The following is a 22,677-nucleotide window of genomic DNA, read 5'->3' as shown; positions in this document are numbered from 1 at the left end:
CGCAGGTTAGAAGGAGTTGGGCACAGTGGATCCTGGAGGGCCTGAAGCTCCAGAGTCTGGGTTCTTATCTAGAAGGGGGTTAAGGTCACCTTTTGGCCTCTCCCAATGAAACCATTTTCTGATGCTGTAGGAAAGTGGATTATAATTTGGAGTGGACAAGTGTCCACCTCAAAGGATAAGGCCACTAGCTGCTATATGTCACTTAAGTGAAATAAAATAAACCTGTGCTAAATCCCTGGTTACATGGCACAAAGCAGTCCGGCTTAAATCAAAGGCAATGTGTAAAGTATTTCAGCAGTGTAAGCACAGTTCAAAAAAACACACAAAACACAGTTCCACAACCAATTTAAAATAAAGAGAAGCATTTGCCAAAGATAGTCCATGGAAGCTGTAGACTGGGACCTACATGCAATTTGAGGGTGACCACGATTGGAGTCCTGGTCAGATACAAATGGATTGGTCCCGGTGAAAGTCAAAAGGTTTGAAAAAGTTTCTAAGTCATAACCCAGAAAGGGGCTTTGGCACTATTTGAGAGGAAAAATTCTCCTTGAGCGGGCTGCCGCTGAAATTGTGGCCGCTGCCATGAAATCAAAGGCAGGATACTTGAAGCAGGCTTGTGTCACTGGAAACCTGGAGCTTACTCTCAGAAAGTTTTCTAATCCCCAACGCAGAATGGGACTTAGTCAGTTTTCGTTGCTGCTTGGAGCCTTGACCAGGACGAAGCAGACATTCAATCTGACACCATGGAACTGCCAGTCGGATTCTGTGTCTAGCTGGTCTACCTGATGCTCTGGGGGAAAAGCTGTAGAAAGTTTCCAAACTTTCTTTTGGTGCCCAAAAAACCACAGAAGTTCACTTCTAAGGACCCTGGGACCACAGGGGAGGGCACTTAGAGACTCTCAGGGTGTCCGGAAGAGCCTACAGCAAAGTCCAGCTCAGGGCCAGTTGCTCCTGGTCGGCTGCCATTTCCAGGAAAAGGCCACTTACAGCTTGTTGTGCCCCCTGTATCCACACAGGAGGTCAGATAACTGACCCTTGGAGTCCACACACAGGGATCAAGCTGCTGCTATCAGGCTCCACAGGTACAGGGTAGGCTTGAAAGCCATGGTTTCACTGCTGCTGTAGTGGATGACACAATTAGGGAGAGGTGTTGCGTAGCGGCCAAAGCGGCTGACTCTGGAGCGCGGGGGCTCACGGTTCGGCGCTGGCGGTAGCCCAGCTCAGCATAATGGGACTCTGGGCAGTAGCTCACTTAATCTCCCTGATGGCCCCCCAGCGTGTGGATACCCATAGGGGCGATAAGTTGCGCTCTACAAATGTGGAATTATTATGTATTATTATAAGTGCTGCAGGCCACATGTTGCATCTAACTTTCCATGCTATATGTATATTTCTGCACCATATACTATGGCCTTATAGGAAAGTTTAATGTGCCAATCAGGATTTGAGTCAATTTTGACATACTTTAGTGGTCCGAGCATCGACACTGGGCACTGGATAGCAATGCCTCAGTATTGAAGTCCAAGATTACCAGCAGATAAGCCCCCCCAAAAAGTGAGAGACTGGGGGTGACTACTGAAACAAGGGGTCTCTTTGCAACAGATGCAGCCTTGAATCCCACAATATTTGCTCTCTCCAGGAGGAGGCACCATGGTCAGATATGTCAAACACCCCTCACAGAGTTCTCTTGAATTACAACCTTCGACCTCCCTCCGGAGGTCATCAGGGATCGAGAGAATGACCAGTTAAGTGCTCAGACCTGCCCTGAATCCTGCTTAATGGGGACCCAGAAGGTTGCTGATTCCTACAGGGTACTGTGTGTGGCCCATCACAACCTTCTCCAATAACTCTTCAAAGTCAACAATGAGATTTGTCTAAAATTCCTCGAGTTTTAGGATCCAAATAGGACTTCTTCAGTGCAGACATCTTGACTTTGCACCCAGTACCTGTCCTACCATGGTTGAATATGGCGCACCTGGCCTGCTGTGCACCCACTATGGGTAGCCTCAATGCAGTCACCCCGCTCCTGCACTCAGGGCCTGCTCTATGCCCACTGTGGGTCGCCTCAGTGCAGTCACACTGCCCTTGCACTCAGGGCCAGTTGGATAAAGATGATGTAGGAGAGTAGGATCTGCTTGTTATAGTTACCCCCACTGTTTGCTGATGTTTCACTGTTTTTTTACTTTAGTCTGGCTGGGGCACTGCTTACCAGGACCCCAGCCTAGCTGTTTCCTCTCTAAAATGATTCCCAGTACTTTAGGTACACTCCAGATTGGATTCTGGGGTACCCTTATAAGTCCCTAGTATATGGTATGAATATATAAAAAAAATTCGCATGCGTTTTCTTCGCATGCCGTTTCTACGCGCTCGTTAGTACGACCGCGTTGTTAGTTAGCATACCGTTTGTACGCAATTCGGAACTACGAATTGCAGTAAGGGGGTGCTGGATGTTGGAATAGTATAATTTACTATTCCAACTCCAGTATATGCGGACACTAGGGAAGGTGTTGGATTTTAAATCCAACACCTTCCCCCCCTTACTGCAATTCGTATTTCCGAATTGCGTACAAACGGTATGCTAACTAACAACGCGGTCGTACTAACGACCGCGTACTAACGGCATGCGAAGAAACGCATGCGAAGTAAACGCCGCTTCCCATATGGTATACTATGTACCCAGGGCATAGGTACCCCAGAGGCCTACCAGGGGCTGCAGCATGTATTATGCCATCCCTGGGCAGCCTTCCAAAATGACACCACAGGACTGATACTGCAGCCTGGGTAAGGTGGTGCATGCACCCCTTACTGAGATATAGGTTCACTATATCTCTCAATATCACTGCACATATAAACCTATCAGACACCCCTATGGCAGGCCTTACTAATCCTGAAGGCAGGGTGTTGAGTTTTATGTGAGAGGGTGCCCATGCATGAGCAGGGCCCCTCTGCTGCCTTCGGAACCTTTATTCCGGGGTTGTTTGTGATGCAGCCAAACCATATACTCTTAAGTGCATTATAAGCAAACGGTAAATGCTAACTTTGGTATGGCTGCACAGAAACATGTTGTGTTTGGTGTCAAACACCTTGGAATCATACCCCCACACCAGTAACTGGTGTGGGAGTATGATCACAACCTTCTAGAGGGCGAGACGTGACAGCACCGGTATACCCGGTACCAGCTAACAGAGCCCTGGCATCACAAAATGGATGCTGCCAGCCACAGACACGAGTCTGCCCTCCTGCTGCTGGGCGAAACTCCGGCAGGGGAGGCCTGGACAATAGGTTTCCTGTCACAGGGAGGTGTCACCACTTCCCAGACAGTCTTTAGTGTATTGGGGCTGGGTGGGTGCACTCCAAGAGTGCTTTGAAGTTCAGCACTGGGGGCACATTTGGTGTCCTTGTGCATAGTCCAGTTCAAAACGGTTGCAGGGGCTACCAGCCCCTGCTCTGGCACGAAACTGTACAAAGGAAATGAGTGTAGCCACCCCTCTTTCCTGACCCTCCCATTGGTCGGTCCCTAGAGTTTGTCCAACCCCTTCCTTGGGTATAAGAAAGGAACCCCTGGCCACAGGACTTTAGATTACACCTGGACGAAACTCTGATACTGAATCCTGGAACTTCGACGATCTACACTGAACTAGATGACTGAAGAATCTCCCTTGGAGTAAAGGAGTTACTCCCCTGCTTGGCAGGCACCAAAGACGCATCTGTCCGGTTTACATCTCCGAAGCTCCCGCCGGACTCCGAAGAATTTTGCAACTCAGGAGGTGGATTTCTGTGGGTTTATGTGGTGTCTGAGGTCAATCTGTGCACTCAGCAATTCTGAGGCCTGTATCCCTCGTGGAAGACCGTGCAACCCGAACCCCTTGACACCGCAACTATTTGCAGAAGCATCAGCTTTCCAACGACTCCTACAGCTGAGCTTTGGGTTACTTGTAGCCCTGACCCCGAGCAGCATTTGCAGCAAAGATTGCCCGCCTACACTCCACGAGTGTTCCGTGAGCTGGTCCTTTGTGTTTTCTCTCGAGGTCCCTTCGCGATCCCTGGTCCGTCGACTGGTGGGTCCCTGTGAAGGTAACTTTAACTTTAATTGGGCTTACCTGGTTGCTCTAGACGTGCCCTGACTCCCCATTGCTTGGGGAGTCCCCCGGACCTTGCTCATCCGAACCGAAGCATCTTTTCTCTTCCTGCGTGGGTTGCTGTTGCCAAGGCTTGTTGGGTCCAATCCAGGGTCCGACACCGCAGCACTCGACATCCTTTGTGGGACAGCTCGAATCCAGCTCCTGGTTGTCGTCAACGGCTCCTGGTCCTCGTGGCTGCAGAGTCAAGCTTCACCTCTTCGCACCTGAAACACCCGACATCGGTGGGCATTCGTCTGTCGTGCCCCTGGTCACTGGCAAGTGACCCAGACTCTGTCCCCTCTGCTTTCAGGTTCTTCTAATCTTCGATCCAGGCTTGGATCACACTGGACACTTCTCTCCTTCCCGGCAGCAGCCATTTGCAGCAGATCGCCATTGAAATCAACGACGATTCCCGACACCATTTGACACCTATGCACCCGGCTTCCCTGGGTGAGGTAACTCAAGTACTACGGTGCACCCGTGGGTGCTGGCCCTAGAACCCCCTAAGTCTAGAGGGGTTTGCTCAAAGTCCTCTCCTAAGTGTCCTTAACTTCTAAAATTCCAACCGCAACTTTCCCATAGAATAGTACGGGGCTCGCAGCTATGTTCTCACACTGCACACGTCCCCCGTGGGTCTCCTGTGTCCCTACCTTGGGTAGTTCCTTGGGGTCCCAGTGATTCTACGTGCTCTAGACACTGTGTCTAGTCAAGTCGTGCTTCTTATACCACTTTCTTAATACATGGTTTGGTCCGCCCCTAGGGCCCATTGTATATTGTGCTATTTAATGTTGTTTTAGAACTGTATTATTGTGTGCCTGGCTCTCTAATCTCATAAAGGGATTAGTAGAGAGTGTTTAGAAATAAATACATATATTTTATATATATACCTTGTGTGGTTCTCCTTTCATTTAGTGATTCAGGAGGTTATAATCTGGTAAGCCAAGCTGCTTTACACTCCTTCAAGACTTAGCCTGAAGGCTGCTCTCCATAGCTACCACTAGGATAGCTTTCAATAAAGGTTGTCTATAAACCTATCATCAATAAGGGTTGTTTGGACTGGTGCAAGGTGCCCACTATAACTAGTGGATAGCATATGCCAGGCCAACTTCTCACAGATGACACCCCTCAGTGCAGTCATATTGCCTCTGCACCCAGTGCCAGTCTTACCATGCTTGGAGATGACACCCCTCAGTGCAGTCATACTGCCTCTGCACCCAGTACCAGTCTTACCATGGTTGGAGATGGCACTCCTGGACTGCTCTATGTCTACCACTGGTAGCCTCAGTGCAGTATCCCATTGCCAGTCTTACCATGGTTCGAAATGGCACTCCTGGACTGCTCTATGTCTACCACTGTTAGCCTCAGTGCCAGTCTTACCATGGTCGAAGATGGTGTCCCACGCAGTGACGTGCTCGGTCCACAGCTTGCTGTTCACCTTCTGGAGCAGTGCCGGGGGCATGAAGAGCAGTGGCAGGGTGGTCCTCAGCATGGTCTGCACGGCTGTGATGAAGCGCAGAGACTCGGGGTTGGGGTTTTCCTCCAGAAGCCCGAGGCGTGCCCCGTACAGCACATAACTACTCGCTGGAAAGAGGAGGTGATTGACATGTTCATCCATGAGGACGCGTGTATCCATCCATCCACCTATACACTTCCATCTAGCCACCCAGTCACCCAAATGTCATCAGTACCCCCCCATCGATTTCACCCCCCTTCTGTCTGAGCACACCCAGGCAACCCTCCACCTCACTCACCTTTACCTTATGTGTGGATCAGTCCATTGATTGAATGATCCATCCATCATGTCTGTCCACCTATGCTTCCATTCATTCAGCCTGTCCATCAGTACATATCCATCTATCAATCAACACAGCCTTCTGCTCATCCATCCATCCATCTGTCTGTCCATCTGTCCGTCCATCTGTCCGTCCATCTGTCCGTCCATCTGTCCGTCCATCCATCCATCCATCCATCCATCCATCCATCCATCCATCCATCCATCCATCCATCCATCAGTCCGTCCATCTGTCCATTCATCCATCCATCCATCCATCCATCCATCCATCCATCCATCCATCCATCCATCCATCCATCCATCCATCCATCCACCTACTTACCCATCCATTTATCCACCCAAACCCATCCATCCACACACCCACCCACCCATCCATCCATCCATCCATCATCCGTCTGTCCATCTGTGAATCAGTAAACGCCTATGCACCCCTTTATATGTTGTCCAAGCCCCACCAGCACCCACCTTCTAGGGTGAAGCGGAAGAGGTCGGCGTAGAGGTCAACGGTCAGGGTGCCTCGGGTGTTCTTGTTGACCCGCCGCTGCATGAAGGTGACGAAGTCCCGCGCCGCCTCGTCGAGGAAGGGCACAAACTTCCTGACGCCACCCATGGCCATCACCTCCTTGTTGAGCACCAGCCGGTCCGCGCGCCAGGCCTCGCTGTTCCTGCGGAGGAACCAACAGAAATGTTCACCCCTCATATACAGCTGTGTGGTCTCTGTAGCCCTGCACCCACCTGCCGGTCCCATCACCCACCTTCCTGCCAGCACAACGAGATTGAAACATGTGGCAATACCACGTGTGAGGCCGAAAGTCCTTGGCGCGGCCGTCATGTCTCAAGGACCTGCCAAGTGGCACGCATGTCTTGGCAGTCCGGTTGATTACCTATTAATCGTCTCAGTTGGCCGCGTTAAATGCTGGTTAAGAACGTCATCACTGCATGAGATCACATGCCTTAGCAGCGTCAATGAATATAAACATGTTTTAAAACAGCCTTCTGAATTGCATTTATGTGCAAGAACTGATACATCCCACATTACAGCCAATAAATGTTGGCCCATCATAGGCATAATTACACAACTTAGCTGAGCTGCACTTATGTTCAGTGTGTGTACAGGGTGGTGCTAGGGACATGCACTCAATAAATGGAAAAAACTGCTTCATTACTCTCACCATAAAATATCACTCAAAGTGTCACACACAAGGCAATCAAATGTCACACATAAGTACAATCAAAACACAAAAATGTCACACTTAAGAATTCAGAAAACCTGGCAAATATGTTCTCCCTGGTCACCACTCTGGACTGTGCGACCTGTTTCTTGTGTCACAGGTCCTCTGAATGTTGTGTAGTTCCTACCAATCTGCTGGATCTGCACATTTGTTGGAGAACATATACTTTGCTTGAGGTGCATTGACTGATTCTGGGCACCCACCCGGGATATGTCGGCCGATAAACTAGCTAGCTGACAGTGCCACCACTAGCCCCCCATAACCTTACCAGAGAGTGAATAGATTATGGCAACCACTGAACATGACAACCCTGACCCTTTAGGGATCGTGGAAACAGATCTAGAACCTTTCGCTCAGTCACTTGTGCTTAGTAGTACTCAGAGAAATATACAGAATACACAGCGGGACGTTGTCAATATATTTATTGAACCAGCGTTATTCTTCTATAGAATACTTGTGCTGCAATAATCAGTAGACAGAAGCAGATGAAAGTAATTTCAAGCACCAAAAGAGTGAATAGTAGATATAGTTCTACCATGGTGCTAAAACAGTGCATATATGCAGGCGTATAAACAAGGCAGTAATCAGACGTACTCCTGCTATGCAAACCCTACTCTAAGTGTACCTAGAGTGTATGTAGGTGCACAGCCAAGAATCCCCCCAAGGGACGCTCCAACCCCATTACCTGGTGGCAGAGAATGCTGGAGCCTGTCTTGGTCACTATCTGGACACCCCTCACGGAGATGTCAGACCACTGTGTGGTGAAGTCTCAGCAAGCAGGGACCCTCGGTGTCAGCTGAAGCGCCTCCTCTGCTAATCTTTTGAGATGCTCATTATTTATAATAGTAAGCACCCTTGTGATGTGCGTATAGATTAGCGAAGTTATGGTTATGCGGATAGCCCTGCCGGCCCGTGGATGAAGATAGAACGATATCTGTACCTAGTGCGTCAAGAGGCCCTGTGCATGGTGTTCAAGGCATCGTGAGCTAGCTGTGCAAACAAAGTAGTTTCAGACAAACTAATCCAACATTGTTGGACACGCAAATATGTGCAAAGGTCACAGCAGAAATGTTATTGTGCAAAATTAGGACAATGCAAGAAAAGTGTGTAGCTCTGTTAGTTGGGCCTAACCCGGGCAAATAACATGAGAAGTGCACTGTGTCCTCTGCATGTTGTTCATCAATAGGTTTTTAGACTTTATGGGACAGGAGAAGTCTGCACAGAGCGGTACTCCTTTTCTCGTGTGTGACTACTGTCTCCATGATCAGACTCTGGTGCTTGCTGACAGCGGATCTACAGTTGTGGGGTTCACTCCTTTCTTCCTGCACCCAGAATGAGGAGATTGAATCCCTTGCTTAAATCTATGTGGCCTGTCATGACTGGGCACCAGAACCGCCATGAATGTAAGAAGTGTGTGTGGAGGGGTGGTGGTACCCCAGTTTTCGGCGCCTCCTTTTTGTCTGAAGCTCCAAAACTTGCAGGGCGCTTCATAAGTTCACTCATAGTCAGAATCTGATGTCTCTCTTTCTCTGAGTGCCCCCTTGCATTGCCCTCTGGTTCTTTTTCTCCCCCCTCACTCCTAGGGGCATAGCCTAGACATTGATATTCGGGGGGCGAATCTCAAATTTCTCACCTTAAAAAGCAGTGGGCTGCATGGGGAGTGGGGTGAGATGAGCAAGGTTCGGGGTGGACTGTTTCCGTGAGGAATGGCTTCAATACTCTGTCTAGAGTGGAACAGGGAGCGAAAAATGATTGGTCGAAATGGTGTCCAGAGCGAATGTCAGTGGTTAGACTATTTGCAAGGATTCATCCTATCACCTTTGGGTGTTTGACAGCCAGTAGTGTGCCCGGAAACCTGAGAGTGGAGAAGCTTTCCAAGCCTACTACGGCCAATGTTTGTAACTTCCAAAAAGTAGTACATTTGCACCCATTGAAGAAGTACTTCTTTGGGAGTAGATAAACTATTTGTTTGGTACACCTTTACTATATATATTTAAGATCCCTGTCCAAAAAATGAACAAGGTAAATCCTCCTTGTGAAATGACAACAAGAAAAATCGGAACTGACATAACAGACCCCACTCAGGGGCCCCAGACCCAGATCCCTAATCAAGAATGTCCTTGCCTGTCCCATCTGGGCCTACCAATTCTCCCTGGGAACTCATGACTATGGCAGGGGTGTAATGCAGGCCCATGAAGCCCCAGTGGCGCAGGAAGGCCCAACCCTTCAGGGGCCCCCATAACCCTTTTGTTGGCCCCCATTCAGCCCAGGGCCAAGGAACATCTGTGAGCTATGGGAGGCTCAAGGGCCCTTCACATTCTGTTACACCACTGGACAAAGGTCATGTAGAACACAACAGCCTGGGGTGCCTTCCCTTGGAATAGCTTATTTTAGATGTCGTTCACTAGTTCACCTACTGCCACATCGCCTCACCACACTCCACTAGAGGACCCATCATCTGCCGCCACTGTACCAAACGTCTAGAAGCACGCAATGGTCAAGCCCCTCCTGAAGAATCCCTCTGCCAACCCACACAAACTCAAAAACTACCGCCCGAGCTCACTCCTCCCCTTCCCCACCAAAGTCTTGGAAAAAGTAATCAACCACCAGCTCAGACTACCTCGAGATCAACAACCTGCTCGACCCTTCCCAATCTGGCTTCCGACCAAATCACAGAACTGAGACCGCCCTGATCGCAGCAACTGACAACATCAGACACCTTTTCGATCTAGGAGGAAAAGCAGCCCTCATCCTCCTTGACCCTTCAGCAGCCTTCAAAACCGTCTCCCACCATACTCTGATCACCAGGCTCCACCACATCGGCATCCAGGGCAGCAAACTCAACTGGATCTCTTACTTCCTCTCCGGCTGAACTCAGAGGATCTACTTACTACCCTTCTCCTCTGCATCCAAAGACATCTAATGCTGCGTACCCCAAGGATCCTCCGATAACCCCACCCTCTTCAACGCCTACCTGATGCCTCTGGCAGACATCACACAGACCCACGGACTCAACATCATCTCCTACGCCGATGACACCCAGCTCGTCCTATCCCTCACAGAAGACGCCGGCTCCACACGGGACAACTTCCAGCACACCATGACAAACATCGCCACCTGGGGGAAGGCCAACTGCTTCAAGCTCAACTTGGATAAGACAGAGGTCATCATCTTTGGAAAGAAGCCCTCCCCATGGGATGACACATGGTGGCACTCACCCACCCCCACCAGTCAAGCACGCAACCTCGGAATCATCCTAGACTCCCACCGGACCATTAAGCAACAGATCAACGTCGTCTCCTCCTCCTGCTTCCTCACACTCCGCATGCTCCGCAAGATCTTCGGATGGATCCCCGCTCTTCCAGGAAGACAGTCACCCAGGCCCTCACCGCCAGCCGACTCGACTGCGGTGATGCACTCCACGCCGGAAACACAAAAAACTCCTGCAATGCCTCCAGACCATCCAGAACTTGGCAGCACGGGTCATCCTCTACCTCCCTAGAGGGACCAGCCTCACCCCCACCTCAGAGCTCTCCACTGACTGCCCGTCCAGGAAAGATGCCTCTTCAAGCGCCGCACTCACGCCTACAAAGCCCTCCACAAGTCCAGTCCCGCTTACATCCACGACTGCCTAACATTCCACCGGCCAACTAGAAATCTGCGCTACTCCACCCTCGCTTTAGCCCACAACGCCCACATTTGCTGCAGCCGATGTGGAGGATGCTCCTTGTCCTACCTCGCTGCCAGGTCCTGGAATGACCTCCCCCTCCACCTTCGCAGCGCCCCTTCTCTGAAGGACTTCAGGAAGCAGCTCAAGATCTGGCTCTTCGGCCGAGGTTCACACAGCGCACCAGCGCCGGGAGACACCCGGGGTGACAAGCCACCCTATGCAGGACTTTCTGATCGATTGATTCTTTGTCTTTGCCACAAGAAGCCTCGATGATGGAGTCCTAGACAGAGATGTCAAACCGCTGCATGTGGCGAGGGCTCTATGTTTCTAGTCCTCTGCTTTTATAAAACAGTTAACCAAGTGACTGGCGGCCACATTACTAAGCTTTACTTGCAAATAGAGGGCACCAGAGCTGAGCCCAGGGTCTGGCTTTGCTCCAAGAATCTGTGCACAAGTCGAGACAACGTTTGGCGCATACATCGTACAACAAACATGATATAATCTCTTCAAAATCCCAAAAAGAGTATTTCTTTAACATTCAGAAGCATCTTACCTTAGTACTTCAGATGATATCACTGCAAAGATAGACATTTATGAAGTGATAGTTTTTACAAACACTCATACACCACATATATGCCACTCACCCCTGTACCCCATCCTGGAGGGGGGTCCACATTGAGAGAGCAGCAGCGGAGTCACCAGCTGTGGAAACCAATACAGTGTGCCACTGACAAGGTGAGGCCTAAAAACTGGCAGTACAGCAGCGGGCTGGCGTGCCCGAGGCACTGAGCCCACCATGCAAGCCCTGTAGCGTTCCTAACGCTATTAATTGCATGCTAACGCAGTCGCACTAAATAATCACAGGAGCCGGTACTTTACACTTTACACACGGCTCCCGACTGCCGAGCCGAGGCCACGCCTATTTATTTATACTCGCTAGCGTCTGACGTCACGCGTCAGCGCTAGCGCACCCCGGCAGCGCGGAAGGCTAGAACGCCTTGCGCGCGCCGGACATTACACTCCTTCCAACCTTTATAAAACATTAAATCAAAATGCAAAAATCAAAACCAACGATGAGTCTGTTACCAGTCTGCCAGTCCTTTCAGGTTACACCATATAGTCCGCCAACTGGGACGACGGTGCCGGGTTCTTCCGCAGGCTGTAGCGGGATTGGCCGCCTCTGGATAGGGCCACCTTGGGGTGTTAGGCTCCTCCCGGGACGGGGAGCAGCCGGGCAGGTTACCCCCAGGGGTGGCTGGGATAGACTGGGAGTCACAATCTTCACTTCGTCCTCCCCCTCCTGGTCTCAGCTCAGCTGGTCGGGGCCGGGTCCCTCTGGTTCGGCCCCGGGACGTGAAGGTGTTCCTGGGTGGACTTTTTTGAAGAAGGATACATCTCGGGTGACCGTTTCAGCTCCTCTTTGGGCGGTCACCATCGTGCCTGTCCGGCGGGTGACGATCCACGGTTGTGGTTCGAAAGGAAGTCTGAACTTGCTGCCTGGGTAGCGGTCCTTCACATACACTCGATCCTGCCATTGTATCGTGGACTCCTTAGCTCCCCTGGAAGGGGGGTCCATTGTCAGTCTTGACTACCCCGAATATGCCATGAGTGGCGATGGTTTTCTCAAACTTCGCTATTACTTCAGTGGCTGTCTGGCTCCCCACGATTTCGACCTCTGGGTATTTGGTGAAATCATCAATGATGACTAACACGTACCGTCCATCTGGGAGATGTCCGAAGTCGGCGCTCACGCACTCCCACGGCCTCAGGGAATTTTCTTCGGTCGCCACCGGGTGAGGGCGATCCGGCTGTCCAGCCGCTTGGCACCACGTGCAGGTTCTCACCGCCTGCTCAACCATCGCATCCATGCCAGGGAACCATACTTTGGCTCGGAGCCTGCCCTTCATTTTCACCATTCCTTGATGCCCCCTGTGGGCGAGGTCTACCGCCTGTTGGGCGAGGCTGGCCGGCATGATCAGTCTCGGGCCACGCAGAAGACATCCTTGGGCGTCGACGGACAGTTCGCCCTTCACTCTCAAGATGGATTTCAGTGTCAGCTTGGCTTGGGGAGTCCTCCGACTTAGCGACTCTTGGATTGTTCTCCAATCCCCCCACCTGACGGCCTCCGCCGCTGCTCTCAAGCATTCATCACCTCTCGACGCTTCTATGATTGCGGCCAGGCTCATCGGGAGGGGTTGTGACAGCTCTGTCACATACCGGACGTACTCCTCTGTATCCTCTGCCTCTTCCTTTTCTTCCGTTGTGGCTTTCTGCGGGTGCCTTGACAGATAATCCGCCGGGTTCGTGGCCCCCGGTTTGTACTCCACCCTGTAGTCGTACCCTTGTAGTTGGAGTATCCACTTTTCGATCCGGGGTGGCGGCTTCGAGGCTGACCCTTGGAATAGAGGTATGAGGGGCTTGTGATCGGTTGTCACCGTGAAGTGATGGCCGTACACATATACATGAAAGTGCCGGCAGGCCCAGTGGATGGCAATGGCTTCTCGCTCGATTTGCGAGTAACACTGCTCAGTCTCGGTCAGGGACCTGCTGGCGTAGGCGATGGGGGCCCACTGTCCGCTGCTCTGGAGTTGAATCAATACCGCTCCCAGACCAAAAGGGCTTGCGTCTACCGCCACGTTGGTGGGCTTCGCCGGGTCGAAGTACGAGAGGGTAGTGTCCGCCGAGAGGGCCGCCTTCGTTACTTGGAATGCTTGCTCCTGTTCCGGGCCCCACTGCCACGTGGTCGACGACTTGGTCAACTCCCTGAGGGGTTTGGTGAGGTTGGAGAGGTCAGGGATGAAGCGGCCGCAGAAGTTGACCATGCCCAGGAAACTCCTGGCCTCCGAGATGTTTGTCGGGGCTGGGGCTTCTTGGACATCCTTCACCTTGTCCGGGTCTGGGGCCACTCCTTGGTCCGAGAAGGTGTATCCGAAAAAGCTGATCTTGTTCTGCAGGAATTGACACTTCTCTCGGTGCAGGGTCAGGCCTGACTCCTGAATCCTTTTGAGGACCCCTCTCAACCGCTGGTGGTGTTCCTCTATGGTTTACGCATATATCAGCAGGTCGTCGCTCATATTAAGCACGCCGGGGAGCCCGCTGAGGACTTCTCTGATGGTATTTTGAAATACCTCGGCAGCACTCGAGATGCCGAAGTTGAGGCGCCGATACCGTCTGAGGCCCACATGTGTGGAGAACGTGGTAATGTACCTCGAGTCCGGGTGAAGTGGCAGCTGGTGATAGCCTGATCGTAGGTCCATCTTTGAAAACCACCTGGCCCCATTCAGCTCTCCCAGGATGTTGTCAATGGTGGGCGTCAGGTGTCGCGCGGCGTTGGGGAGGCGCATGTCCACACAGATGCAGACTTGTCCTGGCTGTTTCGGCTTCCTGGCGATGACGATCGGGGATACCCACGGGGTTGGCCCGCTGACCTTTTCAATGATGCCTTGTCTCTTCAGGGCCTCCAGCTCCTCCTCGACCTTTTGCCTCAGATGGAACGCGATTCGCCTGTGCCTCAGCGCCACTGGTTGGACCGACGGGTCGATGTGTAAGGACACTTCCTTTCCTTTCAGGCACCCGATGCCTTTGAAAACTTCTCCGAACTCTTCCATGATGGTATCCAGTTCTTCCTCTAGGACTGCCATGGCAAACGAGATCAGTCTCAGCTCTTCGGCCGATTGCCCGCTCAGCAGCATCCCGCTGCCCTCTTCTGTGACATAGACGGTGGTGCTGATCCTCCTCTCTCCATGTTGTAGCTCTGTCTTAAAGCACCGATGAGAGGAATGGGTGTCTTCTGGCCGTACGCGAACACCCGGATCTTCGCCTCTCGCAGCGGAGGCTTGGTGCGCAGTTGGTGGTATGCATTGGCAGCCATTAGCTCAATGGATGCCCCAGTGTCAATAGTCGCCTTTACCTCCTGTTGTTGGACTAAGATGCGACATTTTGGAAGTCTGCGCTTCTTCTTCTGTGGCTGGTGAATCGTAAACACATAATGGACTGGGTACTCTTCGGTGTCATCGTCCATGTCTTCGCTGTCTGCCTCTCCCTGCACCGCATGGGCCGCCTCCTTCTTGACTCTGGTGGACCGGCACACCGCCGCAAAATGATTCATCCACCCGCAGGCGCTGCACTTTTTCCCTCTGGCGGGACAATCTTGCATGCGGTGGGGCTGGCCGCCACAGTATCCGCATTCTTTCTTCTTCGTCTCCGGTTGTCTTTTCCCTCCGGCTGGTCTCCCTTTGGGCCGTACCACGTTCACCGCTTCCGCCACTTGCACTTGCTCCGTCTTCACGGGACGATGTAGGGCTGCTTCCATGTGCGAGGCCCTCGCCTGCGAGAGCTCCTTCGACCGTCCGAGGGTGAGGATGTCCGCGAGGGGCTTTCCTTCTTCCTGGAGGACCGTGACCCGGAGCATGGACGAGTAACGCCCCTGTATGATCTGCCCTCGGATCTCCTCTTGCTCATCGCGGAACCCACACGTGCTGGCTAACTCCTTCAGTCCGCCGTGGAACGCATCAAGAGACTCGTCCGCCTCCTGTTTGGCTTGACGAAAGATGAATCTTTCATAGTCTCTATTCGCCATGGGTTCGAAATGGGCGTTGAGAGCGTTTAGCAGCGTGTGGTACGTTTTCGGCGTTGCCTCCACAAGAGTTTTGTAGATGCGGTGGATGTCTTTGCCTCCTAGGTGGAGTAGCAGTGCCCTGCTCCTTTCCCTCGAGATGCCTGCCCCTTCGAAATAAATTTGTAGGCAGTCTGTCCAATCCCTCCAGCGCGGGGCGAGGGACGACGGGGCACCGTCAACGACAAACGGCTCAATGGCGGGAATCGACGCCATCGTGGCACGTGCGCAGCACGCGGTGGAAGCCGGCTACCTCTCCTCTTCGTCGAAGCCGATAGGTGTGCACCTCCTTGTGGGCGTTGCGCGTGGACTTCCCCGTGCCTCTACACCATCCAGCGGGCGCGCATACCTCCAGGAGTCATCAGCGGGACCCTCCGGGTGCTCAGGGGCTTGGGCGATCCCACCAGGCGTGGGCCTGCTCTGGGGTAGGGTGCGGCCGTCGTCAGGCTCCTCGTGGCATCAGGCGTGTCACCACCCGGGCGAGATATACCCCTCACAGGTGCTCCAGGGCTCTCACAGTGTCTCCACAGGCTGCAGGATGGGCCTTCAGGGCTCTTTCAGTGTCTCCCACGCCTATTTATTTATACTCGCTAGCGTCTGACATCACGCGTCAGCGCTAGCGCACCCCGGCAGCGCGGAAGGCTAGAATGCCTCGCGCGCGCCGGACATTACAAGCCCCAGCGGGGGCCTGGGCCGTGGAGACGCTGAGGCAGAGCGGGAAGCAATCGCACGGGCAGAGGGGCTGGCAACTAGCGATGCCTGAGGAGAGTCCTCTGGTGCCATAGAGGATAAACTCACACTGCAGCCCCATGGACGCTGAGGTGGGGAAAGCAGTCCGGCCCTAGCCCCAAAGAGTGGCTGCAGCAGCGATGCCCAGTGCGGGTGATGGTGGGCTGCACAGACGCAAATGCATGCCAACCGTCCCGGTTCAGACGGGAGAATCCCGATGTGTATTGCAAACAAGTGTTCTTCTGGCGGTCTCCCGCCTGAAATTGTCTCTGCTTCAATAGAAGTCAGTGGGACAATTACCTTCTCTCGATTCTTTTTTTTAAACTCCCACTTTCCCTTTTCTAAGAAGTTGGCATGTAAGCCCACACCACACGGGCGCCGAGGCGGAACTGCCTGAGGGTGCAAAACAACTTCATGGCGGCGCCGCATTCCAACACTCTACTCTGCTCCCCAGGGGAACTACCGGGAGAAGACAGCCAGAGCGGCCCGGGATCAGTCCGTGCAGGGGTGCCATAGCGCCAAACACTTCCGCGTCACCGCAGGACAGGTCCAGGGCACACACAACCAGTGCTTCATTTGTAAAGAAATACGTTCCAGGCCACTGCAGCTTGCACCACACATTGCCTCTGCTATGCTGCCAATGAGGGTAAAAACACAACTACAAACCATCACACTCCTACAAGTGTGACAATTTGGACTATTTTAGGTCTGGCTTGGGCAGCAGGTAATAGTAATTTTTAATGTATATTTAATTAATATTTAACAGTTGTTGTGGTCATCTCTAAGTTAGCCAAACAGTGCCACCATGTGGCAGACTGTAACAAGCACCTGTGTTAACAATTAAGTGCCGGTGCTAAGCACCGGAAACCACCGGCTCAAATTAAGCACTGCACACAACAAAACAGTCACAGTCCACAACTCGCCTCTGGTTTTGCAACACAAATCAGCAAAACCGGACAGGCCACGGGCAGTGCAAGGCTGCACAGCCTCCCCAGTAGACGACTGTGAGTAGCCCCCTGAGAGCACCTGAATCAGTACATGCGAAGGGCGTGGACCCAACAAGTACACCCGAACCTGGGCCCCCTTACATCACCCGGGGCAAGCATGGCAGGAGGTAGAGGGGGTAAAACAGCCCAACAAATGAAGCAAGAAAAATACATAGTGACAACAGCAGTAACAGACCCTCTGGCCTCAACAGGGTGACCCACAGAAGTGCAGTCACAGGAGAGGCACAGATTTCTTCAGTGGAACGTGTGCACATGCCCCTGGCACGGACACCCTGCCCCTGGAGCCCAGCCAGAACCATCATTGCAACCGCCACAACTACGATGCTATTCTGCATGCAGGTGACTCGCAAGTGCAACATCAACCTAGTAGCTTTGAAGGAGTCAAAAAGGAAGTGCAGGCAAAAGACCTGAAATATATGATGCAATGTGCACGAAGATACCCGCCACAAGCATGCAGCCGCAAGTTATTCGAGGACCCCCTGGAAGGAGCCAGGGTGGGAAAAGACCACACACACAGGCTGTATGGCCAAACAGGCCACAAACCTGGGAGTGAAGAAGCTCAGCAGGAGGGGGTCCCCGTTCAGGGACGAAGAAGAGCAACTGACACACATCCAGCGAGCGACAAACGACTCTGATAATAATAAGAGTACGATGATGGCAAACTGTTTATGGCTGTGGTCAGGCCACCAGCTCTACACTTGAAAGGTTCGGGGTAACAGGCCCTCTGCATTGTTGGGGTGGTGAGTAGTTCAAAGCCGAACATGCAGGGGAGCAGGGAGGAGGGGGCTGCTGGAGCAGTCACTGACTTGAGTACGTTTCATACAGCACAACCGCAGTCGATCTGCGCGCAGCAAAACACAACAAACAGGGGGATGGGTGGGCCTTCACGCAATGAGCCAGGCCCGAAGACATCCAGGAAACATGACAGGACATTCCCTGACCCAAATGGCTAAACAAAAAACACTTACAACAAAATGGATGGACCCAGTGTTCAAATCCAGATGTACAGAAAACTCAATGTCATGCACAATACTGCAAAAAAACATTAGGTTTTTAAGAAGAACCCTCCCCCACCAACTTGGTTGGTAGCATGCTTCATCATTGGATTCCCAGCTAGGCTGCCGAATGCAACCCAGCTGTGCTGCGACGCCTGAATTACAGCGGAGCAGGTTGTTTTGTGTGTGAGGAAAATGAGTTTTTTGGTGCAGATTAAAAGTACCTATAGGATCCTCTATCACAATTTTTATTCCTGAGGTCCCAGGGCACAGTTAAACAAGCATTGGCATAGCCAATAGTTCTCGCCTTTGGGACCTTATAAGTGTTTAGCCATGCAATAGATGCATAACTAAATACTTATAAGGTCCCAAAAGCGAGACCTATTGGCTATACCAAGCGGCTTGGTAGCACTTTTTGGAGCCCTCTCAATAAGTCTCGCCAGACCAGCACATGCGCTGGGTCAGGCGAGACCTAAAAAGTGGAGAGGATACTGTGAAGATTTTTATTGCTCTTCGTTATCCTCATAAAATGGTCGACATGTTTCAGCCTCAACAGAGGTACTGAGGCTTTCTTCAGGACCAAGAGAGTGGGGTGTGTCACAATTGGAATGAGCACGTGAAATTATCAGCACACACGCCAAGGTGTGCTGTGAATGCGAGGTGCAGCCATACTTATGGTTTCCACCGTTCGGTATACAATAAAGGCTGCGTAGATTAGGCAGCTCTTTATGATCCCGAGGGGGCGGACACCTGTACTCACACATTCTTCAAGGTAGTCTGTCCGCCATCGACCTGTTGTGGTCCTTGACGGGATCCCGAGGATAAACAAAAAACACTAAAGATATTATCCTGGAATGTCAACAGTTTGGAAAGTAGACTTAAGAGGGGAGTAGACCTGCAATATCTTAAGCGGCATGCCCCGGATATCATACTCCTCCAGGAGACCTGTCTCCAAGGAAACCATTACAGAGCCTTAGACCGCTATGACAACTTCATTCTAGCACATGCAAGCCACGCATCAGACTCACAGGAGGTTCACATATTAATTTGCAAATCGATACCTTACACCCCGGGTAGGACTTGGTCGAACCTGCTGGGGAAACACGTTGTACAAATGCGGTAATGGGATGGGTTGATGCTCAACCTCTGCTCAATATACGTCCCTCCAGAACTCCACACGACTGTCTTTGCCGAAGATGGGCGCACTTCTGATACAGTACCCAGTGGGAACTCTTAATACTGGGGGTGGGGAGGTGGCATTAAGGATGTGGTGTCAGAGGTACTAGATAAGCTTCCACCCCGGAGAGGAAAGCCAGACCAAAGCAGTTGTTGACGTTTGTAGATGCATAGGGCTCGGTAGACATCTGGAGGCTCCATAACCCCTGGGAGAGGCAATACAATACACATATCACTCCGGAGCCCACAGCAGCCTCTGACGCATCTGCTACCTCACAGAACAGTGCACCACTATGGCGAGTTTTGAGGGGGTCCGACACTTGGCCACGGGCATTTCCGATCATGCACCCACCTGGGTAGTATTTAAAGGGAACGTAGATCGGGAAGACAGACAATGGGCACTTAATCCCTGGCACCTCAAGAACAGCAAGAGATTGGCAGGACTGCTACAGAGCACTGAATATTACTTCACTGATAACAAAGGAGCAGTTGACTCAGCGTTCCTTCTCTGGGAGGCTTACAAAACCGTGGTACGGGGACAGGCGCTGTCCCTGATACTGGGGGAAATAAGAAGCACAAAGGAAAACTGGAAGAGCTAGAAAGAGAAATTCAGGAAGTAGAAAGTTTCCTCACTCTCCATGTAGACGCAGTACTCAAACATCAGCTGACCCTAAACCACCAGAATTACAGGGTCATAACAGAGGATAGCGCCAAGGCCTCCTACTTGTCCTTGCAGCGCCGCTTGTACGACATAGGAAGTAAATCAGGGAAATTATTGCCCTGGCTAAATCACAGAGTTTGACGGAACAACTGGGTCCTCGAGATCAAAACTAATGGGGGGATTCCAATCAGAGGCAACTCGGATATAGGAAGCAAGTTTACGAGACATTATGCTAAGATATACTCGCCCGTGACCACTAAGTCCATGGCAGAGGCCACCGTCCTGCTATGGGACATGCAACTGACTCAACTATCCATAGAGAACAGACAAGAGATGGAGTCAGAAATAGAGCCGGGAGAAATAGTAGCAGCAATTGGAGATCTACAGCCTGGAAAAGCTTAGAGCCCAATGGGCTCCCACAGAACTACACAAACGCCTGGCTTCAAAACTGTTGCCACACTTACTATCCATGTACAAAGAGGTAAAAGAAGTGGGACAGCTTCCAGTTGACCAAAGACTGGCCGCCACAGTGGTTATACTGAAGGAAGGCGAACCTCCAGATGAATGCACCTCATATAGGCAGATCTCACTGCTCAACGCAGAAATCCGAATATATGCCAAGATACCGGTGACCATGCTGAAGAAGGTGATCACATCCCCTGTGCACCCTGATCAGGCAGGCTTTGAGCCCAACAGAAGTACGAGGCTCGATCTGCAACGCCTATTTGGGGAGGTGGGTAATGTGGAGAATGTGCAGGAAGAGGCAGTCGTAATGTCACCGGACTCCACAATGTCGCTCGAAACACTGGAATGGAGCTATATGTTCGCAGTGCTAGACAGACTAGGCTTTGGCCCACCTTTATAAAATGCAGAAGGCCTTAATATAGGTACCCACTGGCCAAAGTCAAAGTGATGAGAACATATGTTGACGTTTTTGATCTGTGGACGGGCAATAGAAAGGGCTGGCCACTGTCTCCAATGATTTTTGGCTAGCGCTGGAACCCCAGGCGAAGTGCATAAGGGAGGGTCCAATGGTTAGGTGAATATACTGGGAAGGAAGGTGAGAGGACTATATACCATTGTATACATATGATATATTACTCTATGTGATAGACCCTGAGCTAACTATTAATAGACTAATGCAGATTCTGTGCTACTTTGGTAAATACGCTGGGTACAGTGTAAACTGAGGCAAATCCCTAATATAGCCCCTGACAGGAGACTTGACGACACTGCCCCCTGACTGCAAGATGCCCTTAGTGAGGCAAGGTTTTAAATAATTGGGAATATACAAAACCAGAGAAGCAAACAACTTTTTAGCTCGGAACCTATATAAGCCGGTTGAACGTTTCAAACAATGTCCGTCATTTGCGAGGACTGCGCTGTCACTCTGGGGAAGAGATGCGATGTTTAAAATGATTGATTTACAAGAATGAGGCTGAGACAATCAAATCGCACCTATCACTATTGATAAAGTATGGACACACGGTGGTGCATTGATCTGGGAAATCAGCCTCCTAACTTCCCGTACGTTCCACAAAGACAATTGCAAAAGGTGATCAGCACCCACCATACATTCAAATCATTATATAAATCTCACAATGAAGTGAGATTATCATGTAGAGCACAGACTCCTTATCGATTTTTCATCAGAATTTCCTTTATTTATATCTTCTTTCTTTTTTTTAATCAAATACCCTGTAGCCAACGTGTTTCGTCCCTTAACTGAGACTCCTTCAGGGCTTAGAATATGGTTCATGTGCAAATTGGCCAAGATATTAGATGATCAAAACAGTAATTTCTTACTTTCGCCTTGTCGAAACATCAAATATATTGTATAGCATCTGTGTATGGCCTCAATTATGTCATAATGTATTTTCTTTTTTTGTCAAAATTCCATAATTCCCTCTTCACAGATAAGCGACTCACAAAAAAAGTCCAAGCCAATGTAGGCATCCAAACCAAGATTATTTACCGTTGCACGGCGTGAGGCGTCCAAAGGCAGACTTCGAAAACTGGACTTTTTTTTTACATATATATATATATTAGGATTCTGGCTAACGGGACGTTTGTGCAATTTAAACATTTTCCAATCTGCAAACACGTGGCTCACGGTTCGGTGTCTGGCACTGGCGGCAGCTCAGCTCAGGCTCATGTGACTCTGGGCAATAGCTCACTTAATCTCCCCAACGGCCCAGAGTGCCCGGATTCCCTTGGGGGTGATAAGTTTGCGCTTTGCAAATGTGAAATTAAAAATATTGCAAGTCACTGAGAGGTTCCATGGGCAAATGGAGGAAATTATGTGAAGCCTGGTACCTTTATGAGGTGATAAATCTCTGCGGTGGCTTTCAATAGCCTTTTAATGTACTAAAGAGGGTATTTTAATCCTTAAGATACATGGGCCAGGTGTACTGAGAACAGAGTCGCAAAGTTGCTCAAAATGAGCACCGACTTTTACAGTTTCCGTTCAATTTTTGAAAACCGACCTCTGTATTAATAGGTTGGTTCTCAAAGCCCGATTTGTAGTGGGTCGCAATGCGACCTACCTCAAAAAAGCCCCAGTGTGGAACTTAAGTACAGTACTCACATGAGTAAGGGGCCCACCATTTGAACCTTTTCACTCTGTGGATTTACAAGTCTTAACATGGAAAGTTGTCTTCCTAGTGGCTATCACCTCTT

The 22,677-nt window shown here is 51.0% G+C and overlaps 1 protein-coding gene across 1 annotated transcript in view; it reads right to left on the bottom strand.

The window, feature by feature from the left end:
- Window positions 1-22,677, bottom strand: part of LOC146830113 (cytochrome P450 11B, mitochondrial-like) — a 146,972-nt gene that overhangs the window by 57,793 nt on the left and 66,502 nt on the right. The window contains exons 3-4 of the mRNA XM_085604014.1: window positions 6,379-6,578; window positions 5,499-5,702 (exon numbers count right to left, since the gene is read on the bottom strand). Coding sequence (XP_085460140.1) covers window positions 5,499-5,702; window positions 6,379-6,578 — 404 coding nt within the window. The remainder of the gene's footprint in view (window positions 1-5,498; window positions 5,703-6,378; window positions 6,579-22,677) is intronic.

The sequence above is a fragment of the Triturus cristatus genome, chromosome 5_1 (genome assembly GCF_964204655.1).
Source record: "Triturus cristatus chromosome 5_1, aTriCri1.1, whole genome shotgun sequence".
NCBI classification, from domain to species: Eukaryota; Metazoa; Chordata; class Amphibia; order Caudata; family Salamandridae; genus Triturus; species Triturus cristatus.
The sequence above is the reverse complement of the archived record's forward strand: the minus strand, read 5'-3'. Positions and strand labels throughout refer to the sequence as shown.